The sequence below is a fragment of the Macaca fascicularis genome, chromosome 19, assembly GCF_037993035.2.
Source record: "Macaca fascicularis isolate 582-1 chromosome 19, T2T-MFA8v1.1".
Lineage (NCBI taxonomy): Eukaryota > Metazoa > Chordata > Mammalia > Primates > Cercopithecidae > Macaca > Macaca fascicularis.
In genome coordinates this window covers 49040547-49063323 of record NC_088393.1, presented here as the reverse complement: position 1 = coordinate 49063323, position 22777 = coordinate 49040547, and the positions used below count along the sequence as shown (strand labels likewise).

At 51.9% G+C, this 22777-nt stretch overlaps 1 protein-coding gene and 1 pseudogene across 13 annotated transcripts in view; one reads left to right on the top strand and one right to left on the bottom strand.

Moving 5' to 3' along the window:
- The window catches only part of GRIK5 (glutamate ionotropic receptor kainate type subunit 5), an 83412-nt gene extending 64712 nt beyond the window's left edge, over window positions 1-18700 (top strand). For 12 of the 13 annotated variants that reach the window (XM_065535552.2, XM_045379493.3, XM_045379490.3 and 9 more), the window contains 5 exons: window positions 9839-10004; window positions 10688-10913; window positions 13187-13315; window positions 13416-13537; window positions 17726-18700. In XM_065535552.2, the coding sequence (XP_065391624.1) occupies window positions 9839-10004; window positions 10688-10913; window positions 13187-13315; window positions 13416-13537; window positions 17726-18154 (1072 nt within the window). In that variant the 3' untranslated portion in view covers window positions 18155-18700. Of the gene's footprint in view, window positions 1-9838; window positions 10005-10687; window positions 11014-13186; window positions 13318-13415; window positions 13538-17725 lie in introns of those variants that run through there. The other variant, XM_045379494.3, reaches the window with a different exon arrangement.
- On the bottom strand, window positions 7896-8816 carry LOC135968506 (deoxynucleotidyltransferase terminal-interacting protein 2 pseudogene; annotated as a pseudogene).
- Window positions 18701-22777: the final 4077 nt, after the last annotated feature.

The following is a 22777-nucleotide window of genomic DNA, read 5'->3' as shown; positions in this document are numbered from 1 at the left end:
TGCCCAGGCAGGTCACGAGCTCCTGGGCTCAAGTGATCCTCCCATCTTGGCCTCCCAAAGTGCTGGGATTACAGCTATGAGCCACCACACCTGACCAAGTGTGTGGTGAGTATCAGGGAGTGCAATGGTGTGATCTCAGCTCACTGCAACCTCTACTTCCTGGGTTCAAGTGGTTCTCCTGCCTCAGCCTCTGGACTAGCTGGGACTACAGGTACATGCCACCATCCTGAGTAGCTGGGATTACAGGTACATGCCACCACACCCAGCTAATTTTTATATTTTTAGTAGAGGCAGGGTTTCACCATGTTGGCGAGGCTGGTCTTGAACTCCTGACCTCAAGTGATCTACCCGCCTCTGCCTCCCAAAGTGCTGGGATTATAGGCATGAACCGCCATGCCCCACCCCAAGTGTGTTTCTTATAAACAATGTACGCTTAGGCCTTAGAGCAAGGTTTGGCCAACTTTTTCTGCATTGGGCCAGATGGTAAATTTTTTTTTTGGAGATGAACTCTTGATCTGTCGCCTAGGCTGGAGTGCAATGGCACAATCTCAGCTCACTGCAACCTCTGCCTCCTGGGTTCAAGCAATTCTCCTGCCTTAGCCTCCCAAGTAGCTGGGACTACAAGCGCACGCCAGCATGCCTGGCTAATTTTTTGTATTTTAGTAGAGACAGGATTTTACCATGTTGCCCAGGCTGGTCTCAAACTCTGGAGCTCAGGCAATCCACCCGCCTCAGCCTCCTTAAGTGCTGGGATTACAGGCGTGAGCCACCGTGTCTGGCCAGTAATTTTTCTTTTAAATTTTATTTCTATGCAATAGTTGTACATATTTTTGGGAGTACAGGTGACTTTTTTTTTTTTTTTTTTTTTGAGATGGAGTCTTGCTCTGTCACTCAGGCTGGCGTGCAGTAGTGTGATCACAGGTCACTGCAGCCTCAACCTCCCAGACTCAAGTGACCCTCCCACTTTAGCCTCCTGAGTATCTGGAATCACAATCACAGGCGTGCACCACCACACCCGGCTAAATTTTTTTGTTTTTGGTAGAGATGAAGTCTCACTATGTTGCCCAGGCTGGTCTCAAACTCTTGGGCTCAAGCAGTCTTCCCACCTCAGCATCCTGAAATGCTGGGATCAGGGTAATTGGGAGATCCATCACCTCAAACATTTATATTTTCTCTAAGTAAAGATGTTTTTAAATCTTTATCTTTATCCCTATTTTTTTAGAGACAGGGTCTTGCTCTGTCTTCAGGCTGGAGTGCAGTGTGACTATAGCTCACTAGAGCCTCAAACTCCTGGGCTCAAGGGATCTTCCTGCCTCAGCCTACTGAGTAGCTAGGACTATGTGCCTGAGTAATTTATTATTATTATTATTACTTTTGTGTGTGTGTGTGTGTGTGTGTGTGTGTGTGTGTGTAGAGAGAGTTCTTACTTTGTTGCCCAGGCTGGTCTTGAACTCCTGGGCCTCAAGCGATCTTCCTGCCTCGGCCTCCCAAAGTGCTGGAATTACAGGCATGAGCCACTGCTCTGGCCCTAAGTAAAATATTTTGGACTTTGTTTGTCATATGGTCTTTGTTCCAGCTACTCAGTCTTCCATTGTAGTATAAAAGCTGTTGTAGATGATACATTAAATGAATGAGTGTGGCTGTGTTCCAATAAAACTTTATTTATGGATACTGACACTGAAATTTGAATTTTATATAAGTCATGTGTCATAAAATATTCCTTTTTTTTTTTTTTTTTCTGAAGCAAGATCTCTCTCTGTTGCCCAGGCTGGAATACAGTGGTACAATCTTGGCTCACCGCAGCCTCAACCTCCCAGGTTTAAGGAATCCTCCCACCTCAGCCTCTTGAGTAGCTGGAACCACAGGCACGTGCCACCAAATCTGGCTTTTTGTAGAGATAGAGTTTTGCCATGTTGCCTAGGCTGGTCTCAATTCCTGGGCCCAAGCGATCCACCCACCTTGGCCTCCCAAAGTGCTGGGATTATAGGTATGAGCCACTGCACCCAGCCTGTTCTTTTGATTTCATTTTAACCATTTAAAAATGTGAAAACCGGCCGGGTGTGGTGGCTCACGCCTGTAATCCTAGCACTTTGGGAGGCCAACGTGGGCAGATTGCCTGAGCTCAGGGGTTCTAGACCAGCCTGGGCATCAAGGTGAAACCCCATCTCTACCAAAATACAAAAAATTAGCCTGGCGTGGTAGTGTGTGCCTGTAGTCCCAGCTACTTGGGAGGCTGAGGCAGGAGAATTGCTTGAACCTGGGAGGCAGAGGTTGCAGTGAACTGAGATCGTGCTACTGCACTCCAGCCCGGGCGACAGAGCGAGACTCCGATTTGGAGACGAAGTCTCGCTCTGTCGTCCGGGCTGGAGTGATTATACATATAGGTTTTTACATATATATAGTATATGTATATGTGTATATATACGTATATGTATATATGTATGTACATATACATATACTATATATATGTAAAAACCATTCTTAGCTTATGGGGCTGTACAAAAATAGACAGCAGGCCAGATTTGGCCTGTGGGCCATAGTTAGCCAACCCTTGGTTCAAACCATTTACCCTTAATGTAATTACTGATATGGTTAGGTTTAAATCTGCCAATCTGCTATTTGTCCCATCTGTTCTTTGTTCCCCTTTTTCTCTTTTTCTATGTTTGAGGGTTTAGTGGGACTTTTTATTTCCTTTTCTTTCGAGACAGGGTCTCACTCTGTCACCTAGGCTGGAGTGCAGTGGCACGAATACAACTCCTCGGCTCAAGCCATCCTCCTGCCTCAGCCTCCTGTGCAGCTAGGACCATACGTGCGCTCTACCATGCCCAGCTAATTTTTTTATTTTTTGTAGAGACGGGATCTCACTTCATTGCTCAGGCTGCTCAAACTCCTGAGTTCAAGCAATTTGCCTACCTTGGCCTCCCAAAGTGCTGGAATTACAGAATGAGCAACTGTGCCTGGCCTGTTGGGATTTTTAAGATTCTGTTGCCGGGCGCAGTGGCTCAAGCCTGTAATCCCAGCACTTTGGGAGGCCAAGACGGGTGGATCACAAGGTCAGGAGATCGAGACCATCCTGGCTAACCTGATGAAACCCCGTCTCTACTAAAAAAATACAAAAAACTAGCTGGGCGAGGTGGCGGGCACCTGTAGTCCCAGCTACTCGGGAGGCTGAGGCAGGAGAATGGCGTAAACCTGGGAGGCGGAGCTTGCAGTGAGCTGAGATCCAGCCATTGCACTCCAGCCTGGGTGACAAAGCAAGACTCCGTCTCAAAAAAAAAAAAAATTCTGTTTATCTCTACTCTTGACTTGTTAACTATGCTTCTTTGTTCTATTTTTCTTAGTGGTTTTCTGGATTTACAATATGCATCTTTATTACAAAATATTTTCAAGTAACATTATACCATTTCACATAAGATATAAGACCTTGACAACATATGTTCCTCTCACCCTCCCATCTTTTGAGCTCTGCATATCTTATGAACCCCATAATACATTAGGTTTGTGTGTATGTGTGTGTGTGTGTTAAACAGTAAATGCAGCTGGGTGTGGTGCACCGCTCACGCCTATAATCCCAACACTTTGGGAGGCTGAGGTGGGAGGATTGCTTGAACCCAGGAGTCCAACACCAGCCTGGGCAACATAGCGAGACCTCACCTCTACAAAAAAATAAGAAACATTAGCCAGGCATGGTGATGTGTGCCTGTGGTCCCAGCTACGTGGGAGGCTGAGGTGGGAGAATTGCTTGGGTCCAGGAGGCTGAGGCTACAGTGAGCTATGTTCATGTCTTTCCACCCCAGAGCGAGACCCTGTCTCAGAAACAAAACAAAATCACTAAATGCTTCATAAGGAAATTTGAAAGTGAGGAATATATCTTTTTTATTTACCCACAAACCTACCATTTGAAGAGGGTACCCTTCACCCCTTCTGGTACATCCACGTTTCTATCTGGTGTTGTGTTTCTTTTAGCTGCAGAACTTCCTTTAATATTTCTTGCTGTGCGGGTCTGCTGGCAATTAATTCTCCCAGCTTTGGTTTTGTATGAAAAATGTGTTAGTGTGTCTTCTTTGAGGGATATTTTTGCCTGCTGTGGAATTCTAGGTTGACAGCTTGTTTTGATTTTTCTTTCAGCATGTTGCATCGTCTTTGGGCTTGCACACTCTCTGACAAGAAGTCGACTGGCACCCATGTTATCTTTGATTATCTGAATGTAATATGTTTCCACCCTTCTAGCTGCTTTTAAGATGTTTCTCTTTATTGCTGGTTTTCAGCAATTGATTAGAATGTGTCTTGGTGCGTTTTATAAATATGTGTGTTTAGCCTACCTGGGGTTTATGGAGCTTAGATCGGCAAGTTTATGGTTTTCATCAAATTTGAAAAGTTGTAGGCCATTACTTCATCAGATTTTTTTGCCATTGAGGCTCTGCGCTCATTTTCAGTCACTTTTTCCTTTCTGTGCTTTATTTTGGATAGATTCTATTGCAGTCTTCAAATTCTCTAATCTTTTTTTTTTTTTTTTGAGATGGATTTCCACTCTTGTCGCCTAGGCTGGAGTGCAGTGGCGCGATCTCAGCTCACCGCATCCTCCACCTCCTGGGTTCAAGCGGTTCTCCTGCCTCAACCTCGCAAGTAGCTGGGATTACAGGCATGCACCACCACGCCCGACTAATTTTATATTTTTAGTAGAGACAGGGTTTCTCCATGTTGGTCAGGCTGGTCTAGAACCCCTGAGCTCAGGCAACCCATCCGCGTCGGCCTCCCAAAGTGCTAGGATTACAGGCGTGAGCCACCGTTCTTTTCTTTTTCTTTCTTTTTTTTTTTTTTGAGACAAAGTCTTACTCCATCGCCCAGGCTGGAGCACGGTGGCACAATCTCAGCTTACTGCAACCTCCGCCTCCCAGGTTCAGGCAATTCTCCTCCCTCAGCCTCCTGAGTAACTGGGATCACAGGCATGCACCACCACACTTGGCTAAGTTTTGTATTTCTGGTAGAGACGGGTTTTCGCCATGTTAGTCAGGCTGTTCGCAAACTCCTGAACTCAGCTTATCCTCCCACCTTGGCCTCCCAAAGTGCTGGGATTTTTTTTTTTTTTTCTTTTTAAAGATAAGGTCTCACTCAGTCATCCAGACTAGAGTGCAGTGACGATCAGGCTCACTGCAGCCTTAAACTCCTGGCCTCAAGTGATCCTCCCACCTCAGCCTCCCAAGTTGCTGGGACTATAGGCAGGCACCACCACACCCGTCTAATTTTTTTATTTTTTTGTAGAGACAGGGTCTGGCTATGTTGACCAGGCTTATCTCAAAGTCCCAGCCTCAAGTGATGCTCCCGCCTCGGCCTCCCAGTGTGCTAGGATTACAGGCATGAGCCACTGTGCCTGCCCAGATTCCCTCAGCTTTTCTGCTACCGTGTCTAATCTGTGTAATCCCTTTCAGTAAAATTTTTCTTTCAGATGTGTGTATTTCATTCTCTAAAAGTTCTGTTCACTTCTTTTTTTTTTTTTTTTTTTTTTTTGAGACGGAGTCTTGCTCTGTCACCCAGGCTGGAGTGCAGTGGCCGGATCTCAGCTCACTGCAAGCTCCGCCTCCCGGGTTTACGCCATTCTCCTGCCTCAGCCTCCCGAGTAGCTGGGACTACAGGCGCCCGCCACCTCGCCCGGCTAGTTTTTTGTATTTTTTAGTAGAGACGGGGTTTCACCGTGTTAGCCGGGATGGTCTCTCGATCTCCTGACCTCGTGATCCGCCCGTCTTGGCCTCCCAAAGTGCTGGGATTACAGGCTTGAGCCACCGCGCCCGGCCCACTTCTTTTTTATGTCTTCTGTTCCTTTCATTATGTTCATGTTTTTCTCTAGACTCCTGAGCATTCTGAACATATTTATAATAGCTGTTTTCATGTCCTTGTCTGCTAATTCCATCATCATCTATGTTAATTCTGGGTCTGTTTCAATTGAGTGATTTTTCTCTTGGTTATAGGTTATAGGTCACATTTTCCTGCACCTTTGTTTACCTGGTCTTTTTTTTTTTTTTTTTTGAGACATGAGTCTTGCTTTGTGGCCCAGGCCAGAGTGCAGTGGTGATCTTGGTTCACTGCAACCTCCACCTCCTGAATTCCAGCGATTCTCGTGCCTCTGCCTCCCAAGTAGCTGGGATCACAGGCGTGCACTATCACACCCAGCTAATTTTTGTATTTTTAGTAGAGACGGGGTATTGCCATGTTGACCAGGTTGTCCTTGAACTCCTGGCCTCAAACAATCCGCCCACCTCGGCCTCCTAAAATGCTGGGATTACAGGTGTGAGCCACCGTGCCCAACCTGGTCTTTTTTTTAAAAAAATTACATAATAGGCTGGGTGCGGTGGCTCATGCCTGTAATCCCAGCACTTTGGGAGGCCGAGACGGGTGGATCACGAGGTCAGGAGATCGAGACCATCCTGGCTAACACAGTGAAACCCCGTCTCTACTAAAAACACAAAAAATTAGCTGGGCGTGGTGGCGGGCGCCTGTAGTCCCAGCTACATGGGAGGCTGAGGCAGGAGAATGGCGTGAACCCAGGAGGCGGAGCTTGCAGTGAGCCGAGATCGCGCCACTGCACTCCAGCCTGGGTGACAGAGCGAGACTCCATCTCAAAAAAAAAAAAAACAAACAAAATTACATAATAGGCCAAGCTTGGTGGCTCATGCCTGTAATCCCAGCACCTTGGGCAGCCGAGGCAGGCAGATCACCCGAGGTCAGGAGTTCAAGGCCAACCTGCCAACATGGTGAAACCCCATCTCTGCTAAAAATACAAACATTAGCCAAGTGTGCTGGCGAGTGCCTGTAATCCCAACTATTCAGGAAGCTGAAGCAGGAGAATCGCTTGAACCTGGAAGGCGGAGGTTGCAGTGAGCTGAGATCGTGCCACTGCACTCCAGCCTGGGCGACAGAGTGAGACTCCATCTCAAAAAAGAAAAATTACATGACAGACATTGTTTACATTGCTGAATATATTTCTCTAAAGGGTATTAGAGACTTTTCCTGGAATCTAGTTAAGTTACTTGTGAATTACTTTGATCCTTCTAGGCCTGTTTTTAAACTCTTTTAGGACAACTTTAGCATTGCCTTTATTCTAGGGCTAACTTAATCCTATTTCTAGTATGTTACACTTTTGGGTCTCTACTGAATGTCTCATGTATTCAGTGAAATCTTTCTACTCTGGCTGGAGGGAACTCAAAAGGCTCTCAGCCCTGTGTGAACTCTTAAGAATTATTCTCTCCTTGAAAGTTGCTCTTGTCCAGCCCCACAGAGTTTCACCCCATGCATGCACAGATTGATATTCAGTCAAAGACTCAAGGGGACCAGCGGTTTCTGAACCCTCTCTCTCTTCACAGCTCCCTCCTCTCAGGCACTCTGTCCCCCAGATTCCAGCCATCTTGGCCTGCCTGATCGCCAGTCTCCATCTCTGCAACTCAGCAGGATTGCTGGGCTGTTTGGGCTTCCCTTCCTATAAATTAAATCCAGCCAAACAGCCTGGACAATGATAAGACTCATTTTGTTTCTCTTCTCAGGAATCACAGTTCTACAATGTCTGTTGTCCTATGTCTTTATTTTATTTTTATTTTTTTAAATTACAATAATGTTTATATATCTTTGATCATTTTTATAAAGTTCTTTGAACATGTTAGCAAACTTTATCCTATCTTTTAAATTTTCTTTAAGCATTGAAAACTTTACAAACCATCAGTTATCTTAAAATGGTTGAGATTCTTTTTCCTTTTTTCCCTTAACGAGTCTACACCAGGGTGGGTCTTTTAGACACCCCTATTTTCTAAGGGCATGTAATCGATTCTCAAATCAACTTTTTCCAAATAGAAATTCCTGTACGAACAGGGCCAGTCTATGGTAAATTAATTTAGATGATGGTGTTAGTTTTCAAAACGCTTTTAATAAGTAAATAAAGGGGCGATATAAAATGTGGCAGTTTGCTTGGTAAATCTTAATTGTGAAATTTCTTCTTCTTTCGGAACTTTTTTCCTGCTGCATTTGCTGCTTTTTCAGCCATGATCTCTAAGTACTTCCTTCGGCTGTATCTTCTGAACTCAGAATCAGCCAGCAGTTCTTCCACAATAGTTCTTTTCCTATGCTTCTTGGGAATTCGTGAATGGTAGAAATCAGCTGGATTGTCAACAATGGTTCCAATCTGGAAGTACTTGGGGAAGCCATCTCTATCATTTTTCTTGTAAAATCTTTGGGTCCATGCTGGCTCTCATCTTCAGTGCTTTGAGATCATTTTTCAGTTCATTTGTCATTTCTGGAGCTTTCATACCAAACCAGCCATCCCCTGCTGTTTTTTGTCGTTCTTCTCTGCGTTTTTTCTGAAGTTCATACTTTGATTCACTATATGGTGGAACACAGTGGTTTTTTTCAAAATCAGGTGTAATGACAGCTTTCTGCAGAAGCTCATTTTTCTTTTTCTCCTTGATCTGTGTTAGGGTTCTCTTGTTAGACTGTAGTTTATCTGCATTGAAATTAATATACAAACCACCCAACTGCTTGATACTCAGACCAGGGTCTATGCTGCTGCTTGTCAACTTTAGAAGTTTAGCCTTTGTGCTATTTAGTAAGTCTTCTTCATCACTACACTCATCTTCATTTTCGTCATGGTCTGATGAATCTTCTTCACTTTTTTCACCCTCTTCCTCTTCTTTTTCTTCCTCAGTGGCAACCTCACTTGCTTTGTCTTCCTCTTCCAAGTAAAAATTTTTATCAGCACTCATTCCAGGAGTTGTGTCAATTACAAACAATGCATTGTCACATGACAGACTTTCTGTGTCTCCACTTAATGACTCCCTTTCGCCACTATTTTCAACAAAACATAAAGTATCCTCTTCATTCTCACTGTTTTCAGACTGTTGGCTTTCATCACTGCTGAGAACTAATAATATGTCTTTAAATAGTTTCCTGGTCGGGCATGGTCGCTCACGCTTGTAATCCCAGCACTTTAGGAGGCTGAGGCAGGTGGATCACCTGAGGTCAGGAGTTTGAGACCAGCCTGGCCAACATGGCGAAACCCCGTCTCTGCTAAAAATACAAAAATTAGCCGGGTGTGATGGAGGGCACCTGTAATCCCAGCTACTCAGGAGGCTGAGGCAGGAGAATGGTGTGAACCTAGGAGGCAGAGCTTGCAGTGAGCTGAGATTGTGCCACTGCACTCCAGCCTGGGTGACAGAGCAAGACTCCGTCTCAAAAAAACAAAAACAAAAAACAAACCAAAAAAACAAAACAGGCCGGGCACAGTGGCTCATGGCTGTAATCCCAGCACTTTGGGAGGCCAAGGCAGGCGGATCACAAGGTCAGGAGATCAAGACCAGCCTGGCTAACACGGTGAAACCCCATCTCTACTAAAAAATACAAAAAATTAGCTGGGCGTGGTGGCGGGCGCCTGTAGTCCCAGCTACTCAGGAGGCTGAGGCAGGAGAATGGCGTGAACCCGGGAGGCGGAGCTTGCAGTGAGCTAAGATCGCACCACTGCACTCCAGCCTGGGTGACAGAGCGAGACTCCGTCTCAAAACAAACAAACAAACAAAAAACGTTTCGTGTATTCTATCCAGCTCTTTAGCTGTTTATGGTGGGAAGGTATTTCCAGACCATCTTACTCTTTTATATCTGGAAGTAGAAATCTCCAGATGCAATATTTACAACCAGGGAGTCTGGCTTCAGAATCCACACTCCCTGCTTCTGCACCCAGCAATCACTGAGCCTTCTGGATGCTGGGGTCACTTGGGAGGGGCACCACCAATGGGGGGCATGGCCACGGGGGCAGGGTGGCAGGGGTGGCTCCAGCCCATGGCTCACCCCTCCCACCCCTCAGGTGGGCCTTCACCTTGATCATCATCTCCTCCTACACGGCCAACCTGGCCGCCTTCCTCACCGTGCAGCGCATGGAGGTGCCTGTGGAGTCGGCCGATGACCTGGCAGATCAGACCAACATCGAGTACGGCACCATCCATGCTGGCTCCACCATGACCTTCTTCCAGGTGGGGCTACCAGAACCTCTTGGGCATGGTATTGGGATCCCTGCCATGCAGAGCAGCTCAGGATAGGTCTGGGCAGGGTCTCCTGGGTCAGAGGGACTGACTATCAGTAGCAGCTTTGGAGGCTGGGGAGCAGAAAATGTTCTGTCATGGGGATCACAGCTGGCTGGCTAGGGAACTGGGGAATGAGGGCAGGGAGGCATATGTGGTATCAAATGTCAATGTCATATGGGCCAAATGGGATCAAGGAGGCTGCTGGAAGGGTCGGGACCAGGAATATGGGCTGACAGAGAGAAGGGAAGGCCCTTCAAGGTGAAAAGTGCTTGATCCTTTTTATTTTGGGGTGGTGGGAAAGAAAGAAAAGGAAAGCAGGCTTGGCAGGGAGGTCCTAGTGGTCTAAAGGAGGCCTGAATTGGGCAGGGGTCACTGGCTGGAGGATTAAGGGGGAGGAGGTGGAGGTGCACTCACCGGGCCCCCAGATGGGTGGTGGGCACAGTGGCTGTGGGGATGCCTTGGACCTGGCCTGGACAGTTTGTCCGTCTCATCTCTCTCCTCTGCTTTGGCTCTTTCTGTCTTCCTTTGATCACCTTGAACTCTCCTGGGTTGAGGGAGACTTCCTGGAGGACGGGAAGGGCTCGGGGAAAGGAAGCGGCTGGAATGACCCTCCCCTGTCTTCCCCTGCCCAGAATTCACGGTACCAAACGTACCAGCGCATGTGGAACTACATGCAGTCGAAGCAGCCCAGCGTGTTCGTCAAGAGCACAGAAGAGGGCATCGCCCGCGTCCTCAACTCCCGCTATGCCTTCCTGCTCGAGTCCACCATGAACGAGTACCACCGGCGCCTCAACTGCAACCTCACCCAGATTGGGGGACTCCTCGACACCAAGGGCTACGGCATCGGCATGCCGCTGGGTACGGCACAGCGTGGTGTGGAACACAGCGGGGCCATGGGCATCCGAAACCACCTGTGAGCAGGCCCAGGACCGGGCCAGGCACCCCCGAGGCAGGCTGGGTGTGTTGCATGTGGCCTCCTGGCTGTATGGTCTTGGACAGGTGACACCACCATCCTGAGCCTTTGTGCCCCCAACCTACAAAACCAGGCCTAGCAGCAATCCAGCCCTCGCAGAGCTATTGGGAGAATTCAGTGAGACTGTGTGTACAATTCAGTATATGTGGGTGGTGGGGCTTGCTGTCTTCCCTCAAGGGCCCCTTGAGGGGGTGAGGACCTGGTCTTATTTGTTTCCTATTTCCTGCATAAAACCTATAGCCTGGCTCAGAGCAGGTGCTTGAAAAATGCTTGTAAGATGGATGGGAAGGATGGAGGGATCTGGTAGGGAGACTTGTATTGCCTATTTACATTTCAGGACACTTTTTTTTTTTTTTTTTTTTTTGAGACGGAGTCTTGCTCTGTCACCCAGGCTGGAGTGCAGTGGCACGATCTCGGCTCACTGCAAGCTCTGCTTCCTGGGTTCACACCATTCTCCTGCCTCAGCCTCCCGAGTAGCTGGGATTACAGGCCCCCGCCACCACGCCCAGCTAATTTTTGTATTTTTAGTAGAGACGGGGTTTCACTATGTTGGCTAGGCTGGTCTCAAACTCCTGACCTCAGGTAATCCGCCCGCCTCGGCCTCCCAAAGTGTTGGGATTACAGACATGAGCCACGTCGTGTGGCCCAGGACATGTTTTTCCAGGACTCAGTGCTGGAAATCATGACCAAATTGTCATCAAATTTTGGCATTTTGACTTTTAAAATCATCCACGTACTGATGACACCTGTATTAGTTATCTATTACTGCATAGCAAATTGCCCCAGATCTTAGCAGCTTTGTAGGTGAGTCGGTGCCAGGGAAGCAGTGTAGGTTAGTGCTTGGAGGACAGGCCCAGGAGTCACACCGACCTGGATTCAAATCCCAGTTCCGTCTGGTCACTGTGATTTATGCCTATAATTCCAGTGCTTTGGGAGGCCAAGCCAGAAGGATCACTTGAGCCTAAGAGTTTGAGACCAGCATGGGCAACATAGCAAGACCCTGTCTCTACAAAAAATTAAAAAGTTAGCCAGGTGTGGTATGCACCTGTAGTCTCAGCTACAGGCTGAGGTAGGAAGATCACTTGAGCCCAGGAAGTGGAGGTGGCAGTGAACAATGATCATGCCACTGTATGCAAGCCTGGGTAACCAAGTGAGACTCTGTCTCAAAAAAAAAAAAAAAGAAATCCCAGTTTCCTCCCTGACCCAGCGCACAGCCTTAAGCAAGTGTATCGCTTTCCTCATTCAGAAACACTTGCCTCAGGTGGGAATACCTGCCCCACAGGATCATCATAAGACCTGAGTAAACCCAGGGTCTGGCACACAGTTGGTGCCTGGTAGATATTAATCACCTTCACCTGCCCATGTCTCTGATTCTGTGGTAGATGGTCAGGAAGTATCTTAGTCAATGAAGAAATAAGTATAGAATAGGGTGTGTGGGGTGTTGAAACCCAAGGATAGCTTAAGGGCAGGACTTGAGGGTGGGGAGGAGAGGTGGTCCAGGGTGAGGTGTGGATGGGGATTCGTCTGGTGTCCTACTGCATACCAAGTCCCGCACTGGATGCTGTGATACCCTGACGGGGCTGCAGATGACAGATGATAAACACATAGCCATATAATACAGTGTTAGGTGGTAACAGCTGCTCCAAAGTAAATTAAGGGGAAGACACTGACAGGGAGTGGGGTGCTTGGTGCCATTTTAAATAAAGTCGTCAGAATAGACTCCCTGGGGAGCCAGCATGTGGGCAGAGACCTGGATGAAGTGCGGAGAGGAACATTCCAGGCAGAGGCAGAGGTCCTAAGACAGAACTGTGTGTGATGGATTTGGGGAGCATCCAGGAGGCTGGTGGGGCTGGAGCTGAGAGCTGTGGGGATGAGGGTGTCTGAGAGTGGCTGAGGGGAGAAGCTTGCAACAGGAAGCCACGGAGAGTCCTGAGCACAGGAAAGGCGTGGCCTGTGACTCTTCCTAACACTGTCTCTCTGGCTGCTGGGTTGAGAGGAGACTGGGTGGGGTGGGGGTGGGTGAGGGGAGGCCACAGGGAAGACCCCAGGCACGTGGTGGAAGCGGGGGAAGGCTGTGGTGAGGGCACAGTTTGGGGTTTGGGGCGGGCAGGGCTGCGGGGCTCCGATGGCTGGTCCAGCCCCTCATGTGCCCACCCAGGCTCCCCGTTCCGGGATGAGATCACACTGGCCATCCTGCAGCTTCAGGAGAACAACCGGCTGGAGATCCTGAAGCGCAAATGGTGGGAGGGGGGCCGGTGCCCCAAGGAGGAGGACCATCGAGCTAAAGGTCAGCTTCTGCGTGTGGTGTCCCCTTCCCACAGCCCCCTCCCAGCCCCCTTCCCACACGGCCCCGACACCATGACTCCCCAACTCCGTTTGCCCCCCAGGTTTGGGCATGGAGAACATTGGTGGCATTTTTGTCGTACTCATCTGTGGCCTCATCATTGCTGTCTTCGTGGCAGTCATGGAATTCATATGGTCCACACGGAGGTCAGCAGAGTCCGAGGAGGTGAGGAGGCTGGGGGCGGGGATGGGCAGGAACAGGGACCCCCAGGGGCTGAGGTGCGTGAAGATCGTGGCATTGGGAGCCATACGTGGAGGGTGGTGGGGATCGTGAGAAGGGCGGAGGAATGCAGGAGGTGGGGAAGTAAGAGAGCTGATGGGGCCAGAGAATCAGCGCGTGAGGAAGAACAGGAGGAAAAGTAGGTACAGGGAACGATGAGGATGCAGGGAGAGGAGGTGAGGGACAGGATGTGGGGAGCCACAGAGGCAGAAAAGCAAGAAGAAATAAGAGAAGAAACAGGGCCGGGTGCAGTGACTCACGCCTGTAATCCCAGCACTTTGGGAGGCTGAGGCGGGCTGATCACCTGAGGTCAGGCGTTCAAGATCAGCCTGGCCAACATGGTGAAACCCCGTCTCTACTAAAAATACAAAAATTAGCTGGGCGTGGTGGCGCACACCTGTAATCCCAGCTACTCGGGAGGCTGAGGTGGGAGGATCGCTCGAACCCGGGAGGTGGAGACTGAAGTAAGCTGAGATCGTGCCACTGCACTCCAGCCTGGGTGACAGAGGGAAACTCCGTCTCAAATTAAAAAAAAAAAAAAAAAAGAAGAGGATAAACAGGTGAGGAAACAGTAGACGATGGAACCTGAAGGGGACATAGCCCTGGTCTGGTCCCACACCGTGTTCAGGAGGGCTGCTTCCGTGTCCCTGGGGGCCGCCCAGCCACACCCCTGCATTTTCAGACCCATTTGTGCTCTTGCACCCCTGGACTGCTGGTTCCCCACTTCCCCTCTCTCTGTCAGCCTCCAGCCCTTCCTCCCCTCCTCACATCCAGCGGCTGACCTTACATCTACTCCCCAGACCCTGGCTCTGCATCCAGCTGCCTGCCAGTGTTCTGCACTTGGCTCGAGGACTCCTCTGAAGGAGCTGTCCATGCAGCTAGTAAAGGTGCCCTCCCCCTATGTCCAGGTTGCCTTCCCAAGGACATCCCTCCAGCAAGTCTCTCCTTTCCTCCTGCAGCATCAGTTATCCTCTCTTTATTGGATTCAGGCCACCGACATACAAATGTGCTGTCATTTCTCCAGTCTTAAAGAAACCCTCTCCCGACCTCACTTTCCCTCCCAGCCACCACCCACTTTCTCCCCTTCTCTTTACAGCCTTGGCAGCAGTGGGGGGTCTCCCTGATGTTTCCAGTTTCTTCTTTCCTCCCATTTCCTCTTGCCCCCACTCCAGTCTGGCATCTGTCCCCGCCACTCCACTGAAGCCACTCTTGTCACCAACACTTCCACGTCTGAAATTCCCGGTCTCAGGCCTCATCTATATGAGGTAGCAATGGGCTTCGGCACAGCCAGTCACTCTCAGTCCTCAAAGCCCCTTCTTCCCCTTCTCCCACCTCTCTGGTCACTCCTTCCCAGACTCCCTCGTTGAGTTTCTCTTTCTCCCCAGCCTCTGTTGTGGGGCTCCAGGGCTCAGTCCTTATACTGCTTCTCTTCTCGGTCTTTCTCTACTCCTTCGGTGATCCCACCAGCCAAATGGCTCTTAAGACCCGCTATGTGCTGGTGACTCTTGTGTTAGTTATTTATTGCTATCATAAAAATGACCTTAACAGCTTTAAAAAGCCAGCTTCCATTGGTTCACAGTTTCTGTGGGTCCAGAGCCTGGGAGCAGCTTAGTTGAATGTTTCTGGCTGCCGTGGGTCTCTGGTGAGATCATAGTCATGTTTTTTGACCAGACTGCTGTGGTCTGAAGGCTCAACAAGGGGTGGAGGGTTCCCTTCTAAGATGGCTCACTGTCCCAAATGTCCCCATGGGATTTTAGTTTCTGGAAGTAGCCAAGTGACAACATGGAGAGACCAGTTTCATTGAAAGATGATTTTTGCCCAGGTGTAGTGGCTCATGCCTGTAATCCAAGCACTTTGGGAGGGCATATCGCCTGAGGCCAGGAGTTCAAGACCAGCATGGCCAACATGGTGAAACCTTGTCTCTACTAAAAATCCAAAAATTAGCCAGGCATGGTGGTGCACACCTATAGTCCCAACTACTCAGGAGGCTGAGACAGGAGAATTACTTAAATCCGGGAGGCGGAGGTTGCAGTGAGTCGAGATCGCACCACTGCCTCCAGCCTGGGCAACAGAGTGAGACTGTCTCAAAAAGAAAAAGAAAGAAAAATGGTTTTTATTCCTTAACATTTCCCAGGAGAAGGGGACACAAGGGAAACACTAGAAGCAGGAGCCAGCAGCCCACACCCTTTATTGGGGTTTCCTCAGGAAAGGCAAGGCAGGGCAGGGTAAACAGCTTACAACTGACCAGTTTGAATAATGTCAGTGGACTCTGGGCTATAGGGGCTGGCCCTAGTTATCTGGTACCTGGCCCCTGGGTTGATTTAGGGCAGGAAGAATATTGGCTTGGTATGTGAGAGTTAGGTAAAAGGGGAGGTTGGGGGTATAGACTCAGGATTGGTTGGTTTGCACATGAAAGGCAGCTGAGCCCTCTGCTATCTCTAAGGCTTGGCTAGTTCTGGGAGGGGTAGTCTCTCCCCAGCCTGCAAGATGTTTAAAGTGTCAAAACATCCTAAGACACAGAAAATAAAAAACACGATGAATACACTCACATGGCAGTTGGCAGGAGGCCTCAGTTCCTCAAACAAGGGCCTCTCCAAGGACTGTTTGAGTGTCCTCATACCATGGCAGCTGAGATCCCCCAGGGTGAGTAATCAGAGAGAGCAAGGTGGAACAGAATGTGCAATTGCCAAGCCTAATTCTGTTGGTCACACAGACCAGCTCTGATACGCTGTCAGAGGGGATTACACAGGGGTATGGATGCAGGAGGTGGGATCTTGAGGGCTGCCTGCCTTAACCCACAAATATGTGTCTCCCCTGAAGCCAAGGTCTGCAACTTCAGCTCCACACTTGGCATCTCCACTTGGATGTCTGATAGGTGTGCACGTGATGCGATGTGTCCAATATTGGGCTTCTGCCCACCCGTGAGGCAACTTGGTCCTTCCAGTTGCTCAGGCCAAAATATTGGACTTTTGTTTCACTATTCCCTCTCTTCCATGCCCCGTGTCTGATCTCTTAGCAGATCCTATTGGCTTCACCTTCAGAATATGTCCAGAATCCAGCCCCTTCTCAGGTCGCTCTGGTCCAGCCACCCCCATCTCCTGCCCGAGTTATTGTCATAGCTTCCTCCATGGACTCCCTGCTCTTACCCTTGGCCTCCCTACAATCTGTTCTCAACACAGCTCCAGAGTGATCCTGTGAAAACACAGCAGTCCTGTATCTAAAGTTCTCCAATGGCTCCCATCTGACTCTTCCATTCTGATTGTCAGAATGAAAGCCAAAAATCCTTCCAATGGTTTATGGGCCTTAGCAGAGCCAGCCCGCCTTTGACCTCATTTCCCTGTCTTCCCTGTGCACGCCCCCCTCCAGCCAGGCTGACCTGCTTGCAGTGCCTCAGACGTGCCAAGTCGCTCCCACCTGGACACTCCAGCCCTGCCTGGTTATCTGTCCAGCATGCTGGCCTCCCAGGTCTCCACGTGGCTCACCCTGTCTTTATTTAAGGATCCTTCCCTCAGTGAGGTCTTCCTTGACTGCCCTGTCTCAGAATTCATCATCACTCCCTACCCATACACCTTAGGCCTCTTCCCGATTTTCTTTCCAAAGCACTCATTGCGCCTAACATACTACATGAATGTTTGTTATCTTCTGTGTGCACACTTGAGTATAACCTCCACGAAGGCTGGGACTTCTGTCTGTTTCGTTCTCTGCCATATATCCCCAGTGCCCAGAACAGTGCCAGGCACACAGCAGGCCACGGGTAAATATGCCTTGCAATAATGAACGCATGGATGGGGGCAGAGGATGGGAAATCAGGAGGGAAGAACTGGAGAAAATTTAGAGTGAAAAGACCAGAGGAAAGAGAGGAGCATAGGTGGAAGGTGAAGGGCAGATTCAGGAACAAACACAGAGAAGAATGGAGACATTGGAGATAAGTGGGGAGACAGGAAGGGAGAGGTGGAGAGGGGAGGCAGAAAACGGGGGGGGGGGATAAAGGGAAGAGAAGTGGGAAGGGAAGCGAGGGCAGAAGGAAGAAAGACCCGGCCGAAGAAAGGAGGAGGAGGAGTGGGGTGTGGAGAGGAGCTGGGGGAGGCGGGAGGCGGACTGCGCCGGGACGGTGACCGCCCGCGCCGCCCCCAGGTGTCGGTGTGCCAGGAGATGCTGCAGGAGCTGCGCCACGCCGTGTCTTGCCGCAAGACGTCGCGTTCCCGCCGGCGCCGGCGCCCGGGCGGCCCGAGCCGGGCCCTGCTGTCACTGCGCGCAGTCCGCGAGATGCGCCTCAGCAACGGCAAGCTGTACTCGGCCGGCGCGGGCGGGGATGCGGGCGGCGCGCACGGGGGCCCGCAGCGCCTCCTGGACGACCCGGGACCCCCCAGCGGAGCCCGACCCGCTGCCCCCACCCCCTGCACCCACGTGCGCGTCTGCCAGGAGTGCCGGCGCATCCAGGCGCTGCGGGCCTCGGGGGCCGGCGCGCCCCCGCGTAGCCTGGGCGCCCCCACCGAAGCCACCAGCCCGCCCCGGCCGCGGCCTGGCCCCGCCGGTTCCCGGGAGCTGGCGGAGCACGAGTGACCACGGGCGGGGCCGTTCTGGCGCCCGAACTGACCGCAGGGACGGGGTCTGCCCCAGGCCCCAGCAGTCCCCGCTCCCCCAGCGGGCGCGGGACAGGACTTGTGCGCCGGCGCCCCGGACGCCGCGATTTTGCCTTTGGTTCCCGGTGAAGTCCGAGGCCTGGCTCTGGAGCCCGCCTGCGCCCCCCAGTGGACTCGCAAGAGGGTGCCGCGGGCGAGAAGGGCGCAGGAACCGAGGACTCCAGGGGCTGGGGACTTCGGGGGCCGCTCTGGGAAGCGGAAAGCAGTCAGCGGGGAGGACCCCATTCTGGAACTGCTCAGACTTCCCAAGACTTGACGCAGCCCCCCACGCTTCTGGAGGTGGGGAGGGCCTCTGGACAGATGGGTGTCCCCTGGTGCCCCTCCACTCTTCTCTTCCTCTCTTTTTTGGGGGGAGAAACCTTGGAATTTCTATGAGACCCCCCCAGGGAGGGGGTCAGTTGGGCCCCCATCCCTCCCCTTGCCACATCTCAGCCCCTGTTGGAATAAAAAAAAGAACAAAACCCCAGAACTGGGGATACCGGCTCTCATTTCCTGGGGGTGTGAGGGCATTGGAGGCTTGGGTCTCTGGGGCACCTGCCGAGAACCGGAGTGAGCCTCGATGGTTACTTCTATGCTCTCTCCACCCTCGGCCCTGCCTACAGGCTGCAGGCCAGCCGGGGTTCCAGCACCTGGCCCCTCTCCACTGACCTTCTCTCAGGACAGAGGGAGGCTGCGACAGAGACCCTGAGACAGATGGAGAGATGCAGGGATCTGGAGACGCGGAGACACCGGAAGCGGAGACACAGAAAGAAAGCAGATGGGGCTGGGGGAGGGGAGGGCCAGTGAGCTGTTGAGTGTGGCCGTGCCTGGGGTGGCGAGTGTGTGCCTGGGCCGGGGTGATTCAGTGACGTTGTGATCGTGTGTGCACGTATCCGCGAGGCCATCTTCAACTGTCTGTGACTGTGACCCCCGTGTTTCTGTTGAAAATGTACTTCCCCAGCCCCCAAGTCTAGAGGAAGTGAGGAATCCCAGTAGACTGGGGGGGTGGGCGGGCTGGCAGGGGTGGGAGAGGCTGAAGGGCTGATGGCGCAGGAGAAAGGTGGGTCCGCCTTCTGTCCCCGCCCTCCCTCGCCCCGCCGGAGGTTTCTGTGGAAACTGCAGCTGAGGAAGGACGAGTGAAGGTCACACAGCAAGAGTCAAAACGAGGCCGAGCAGAAAGGGAGAGATGGAGGGATGGCGAGAGACAGAGATGGGGAGAGACAACGAAGGGGGCAGAGTGGGCGGGAGAGGGATGGGGAGAGAGAGCTGGGGGACACAGAGCCGGCGAGACAGGGAGAGAGGCTGGGTGAGGTGGAGAAGGAATAGAGGGCTGAGACCAGAGGTGAAGCGGGAGGGTAAGAGACACCTGGAATTGAGGCAAGAGACAGGAAGCCATAAAAAACTAAATGGAGCCTGGAGGGGGCTGGAACGGAGAGGAAAACCTGACTGGAAGGGTCCCAGAGAAAGCGAGGCTGGGCCGATCCCTGGGCGGCGGCCTGGGGCTTGGGAGCTGTCCGTTCAGCACCCAGTTGGCCAGCCTCAGCCCAGCGCTCCCGACTGTCCTCCAGGGCCTGCCTGTCCTGCGCAGTCCTGGCAGGCCGGCCACACCTCGGGAGACCCCTCTCCACACACAGCGCCCCCCGTCGCCACCCGTCCCCTTCTGCGTCTCAGACCCTGGTTGCCTGTGTGCCCCTCGGACAGGTGTGGGGGCGGGCATCAGCCTCTCTTTGTTGTCTTACATCTCTGTCTCTTACACACTCCAATCAATGTTTCTGCCCTTGGGCTGGACTGTCGAGGTGACTAGAAGAACATGATTACAGACATTTTTGGTTTCTCCCCTTCTCTGTCCCAATGCCTCGAGGCCAGTTCCCTCTGGGGTCTCTCCCCCATTTCTGAGTCCCCCATCCCCTACCAGGTTTCTGCTCAGAGTCTCCCCCTGGCCTTTATCTCTGAGTCTCCCTAGTTTACCAAGCCTGTCTCTGCCTGGCTCTCTACCTCCCTCTGTCTCTGTCACCTTCACTGAACTCTTCCGTTGCTCTGTCTCCGTGTTCTCATCTCTGCATCTGCCAATCTCTCTGTCTTTTTCAATCTGTCTGTATCTGCCTCTCTCTGGTTCTGGGCTGCCTGTCTGTTTCTCCCCCTGTGTCTCTCCTTCCGCCTCTCACATCTATCTCCCCTATCTCCCTTTATCCCTGTGACCTTCCCAGTCTTTCCTCCTCACCGCCCCCCCCTCACTTCTGCAGAGCCTCACCGGGAGCACGATGCACAGTCATCAGTCTCATCAGGCTCGTGCCTGAGGAGGAAGTGCATGAGGGGGGACGTGAGCTTGTGTCTGAGGTGGGATGGGAAGGACTTGAGGCCTCCCCCGGCCCAGCTGGAGAGCAAGAGTAGAGAGAGCCTAGAATCTCCTGGAATCCAGGCCTCTCCCACCTCCCCAGGCTTCTCCATCTCCCCAATCCCATTCTCGATGGTCCAGGCCCATGCCTCTAGGCCAAGGTGTCAAGAGAAGGAACGGAGGATATGTTGATAGGCTCTCCCTCCCCCAGGAAGAGGGCAGAGTTGGGGAGGGGGCATCTGGGGGCGAGGCATCTGGGTTAAAAGATGTGGCTCCTCCCCCTTTCCCAGTCTCCATGGCAACAGCCCAGTCTGCAGGCCCAACCTCCTTTGCTGCAGAGGCAGCCTCCCTGTTACCATGGCAACAAAGGACAGCGAGAAAGATGGGGACGGGTCAGAGGACGGGATTGGGATGGGGCTCTGGGCACTGGGGAAAGTCTCCATTCACTCTCTGGCCCTATCTCTGTTCATATGCTGTGGCTCTGAATCTCTGTCTCTGTTTTTGTACCTCTCTCTGGCCTTCAGCCTTTCACACATTTCCTTGCACCAGGTCCTCAACCTTCACCCACCCACCCTCACACACCAAGCTCACTCCCCATCCCTTGCCTGTGTCTCCTACATCTCCTTTCCCATAGGTGGAGAGGATACCCACATTCTGAGAAAGCTACAAGGTCAAATGCTCTCTGTGTCTCTCTCTCTTCCTCTTCTACCATCCCCAGGGAGAGTCTGGGGTGTTCCTCCTAGAACAAAGTGGTGTTGGAGTGAGTGGGGAGGCCTCAACTTCTTGGGATCCAGTGGGGTGACTGATGGGGTGTTGTGTGTCGGCGGCAGGCCTGGGGTGTGGGTGCCGGCTGTGCGTCTGTGTGTGTACATATACTGTGATGAGGGCTGTGTGTCATGTGGGTGAGGGCGTTGGGGTGTGTTTGGAGGTGCAACAAAGATGTCTGCGATAGTGCTGCAATAACGTGATGTGTGTATGTGTGGGAGATGTGTGGGTGTCGTGTGACTTGTGTTTGAATTATTGTGCTGTGTGTAAGTGTGTGCACCTTTTTGTCTGTCATTCACAGTTAGCATTGGCAATTTTGCACTGTGGGCTGTTGCTCATGCCCAGACACACTAGGGAGCAGTGTGTGTGAGGATGTGTACAACATTGTGGGATCATGCAACGATGTCCACAAAGGCTGATGTAATGTGTCTGGAGGCAGTGTGAGGCCTGTGTGTGTGTGATGGTGCTGAGTGCAGGTGTGTTTTGGTTTCTGGGTTGCACGGTGTGGGTCTCTATGTGAAATGGTGGGAGGTCAGGTGTGGTAGAGTGTGTGATGTGTGAGTCTGTGATTTTCGGAGTGTCCATGTTAGTCTGCACAGCACTTTGTGACTGTGATTGTGATTATCTTGTGGTATGATGGGTGTGTAAGGTGTGTGCCTTGTGTGTGTTTCACTCCTATATGTTTGAGACTCTGTGTGTGATGGGGTGGTATGTGTGTGAGGGCACATGCTGGCATGTGATGGAATGTGAGTGCAACCCTGTGGTGTGTGCATGTCCCTAGCGTCTGGGCTATGAGTGTGATGGTCCTGTGTAACTGTGACACTGGGCATTTTCTGGGTCTCCTGGGGCCATCCTCCACCGTGTTGTGTCTCCCGTATACCCTGTGTGGTTGTGGCTCATTGGATAGCTCAGGCGTAGTGGGGGGGCACCCACAGTGAAGGAATCTCCGGGCTCCTCCCCCCATCTCCCCTCCTCAATTGCCTTTCTTGCTCTCTTGTGTTCCCCTCCAACTTCACCTCCTGCAGGGCCCGCTCCCTGAACAGCACCACCCCCCACCGTCTCCAGGGGCCCTGGTGCCACACTGCAGTGATTCACCGGGTTTTCCTCCCACCCCGTGTCACCACCCGCCCCTCCACAGCGTACCCTTCTCGGTGGTGGCACACCCCCACAATGAGAGGATTTCCGGGGTTCTCTTTCCCTGAGCGCCCCTCCTTGGAGGCCCTACCCCGTATTGAGGGGGTCTCCAGGTCCCCTATTGCGGGGGTCTCCGGGAATCCCCCCACCCCCGCAGCGCTCCTCTTTCGCGGCCGCGCCGCCACTTTGCGGAGCCCAGGGGGAGGACAGCTGCAGTACCGGGGGTGGGGCCGCCGTCCGTCCGTCTGCACGGCGGCGCCCCTGATTGGCCAGCGCCGCCCCCCTCCCGTGGACGCGGGCATATGAGGAGGCGGAGGCGGCGGCCGCCGC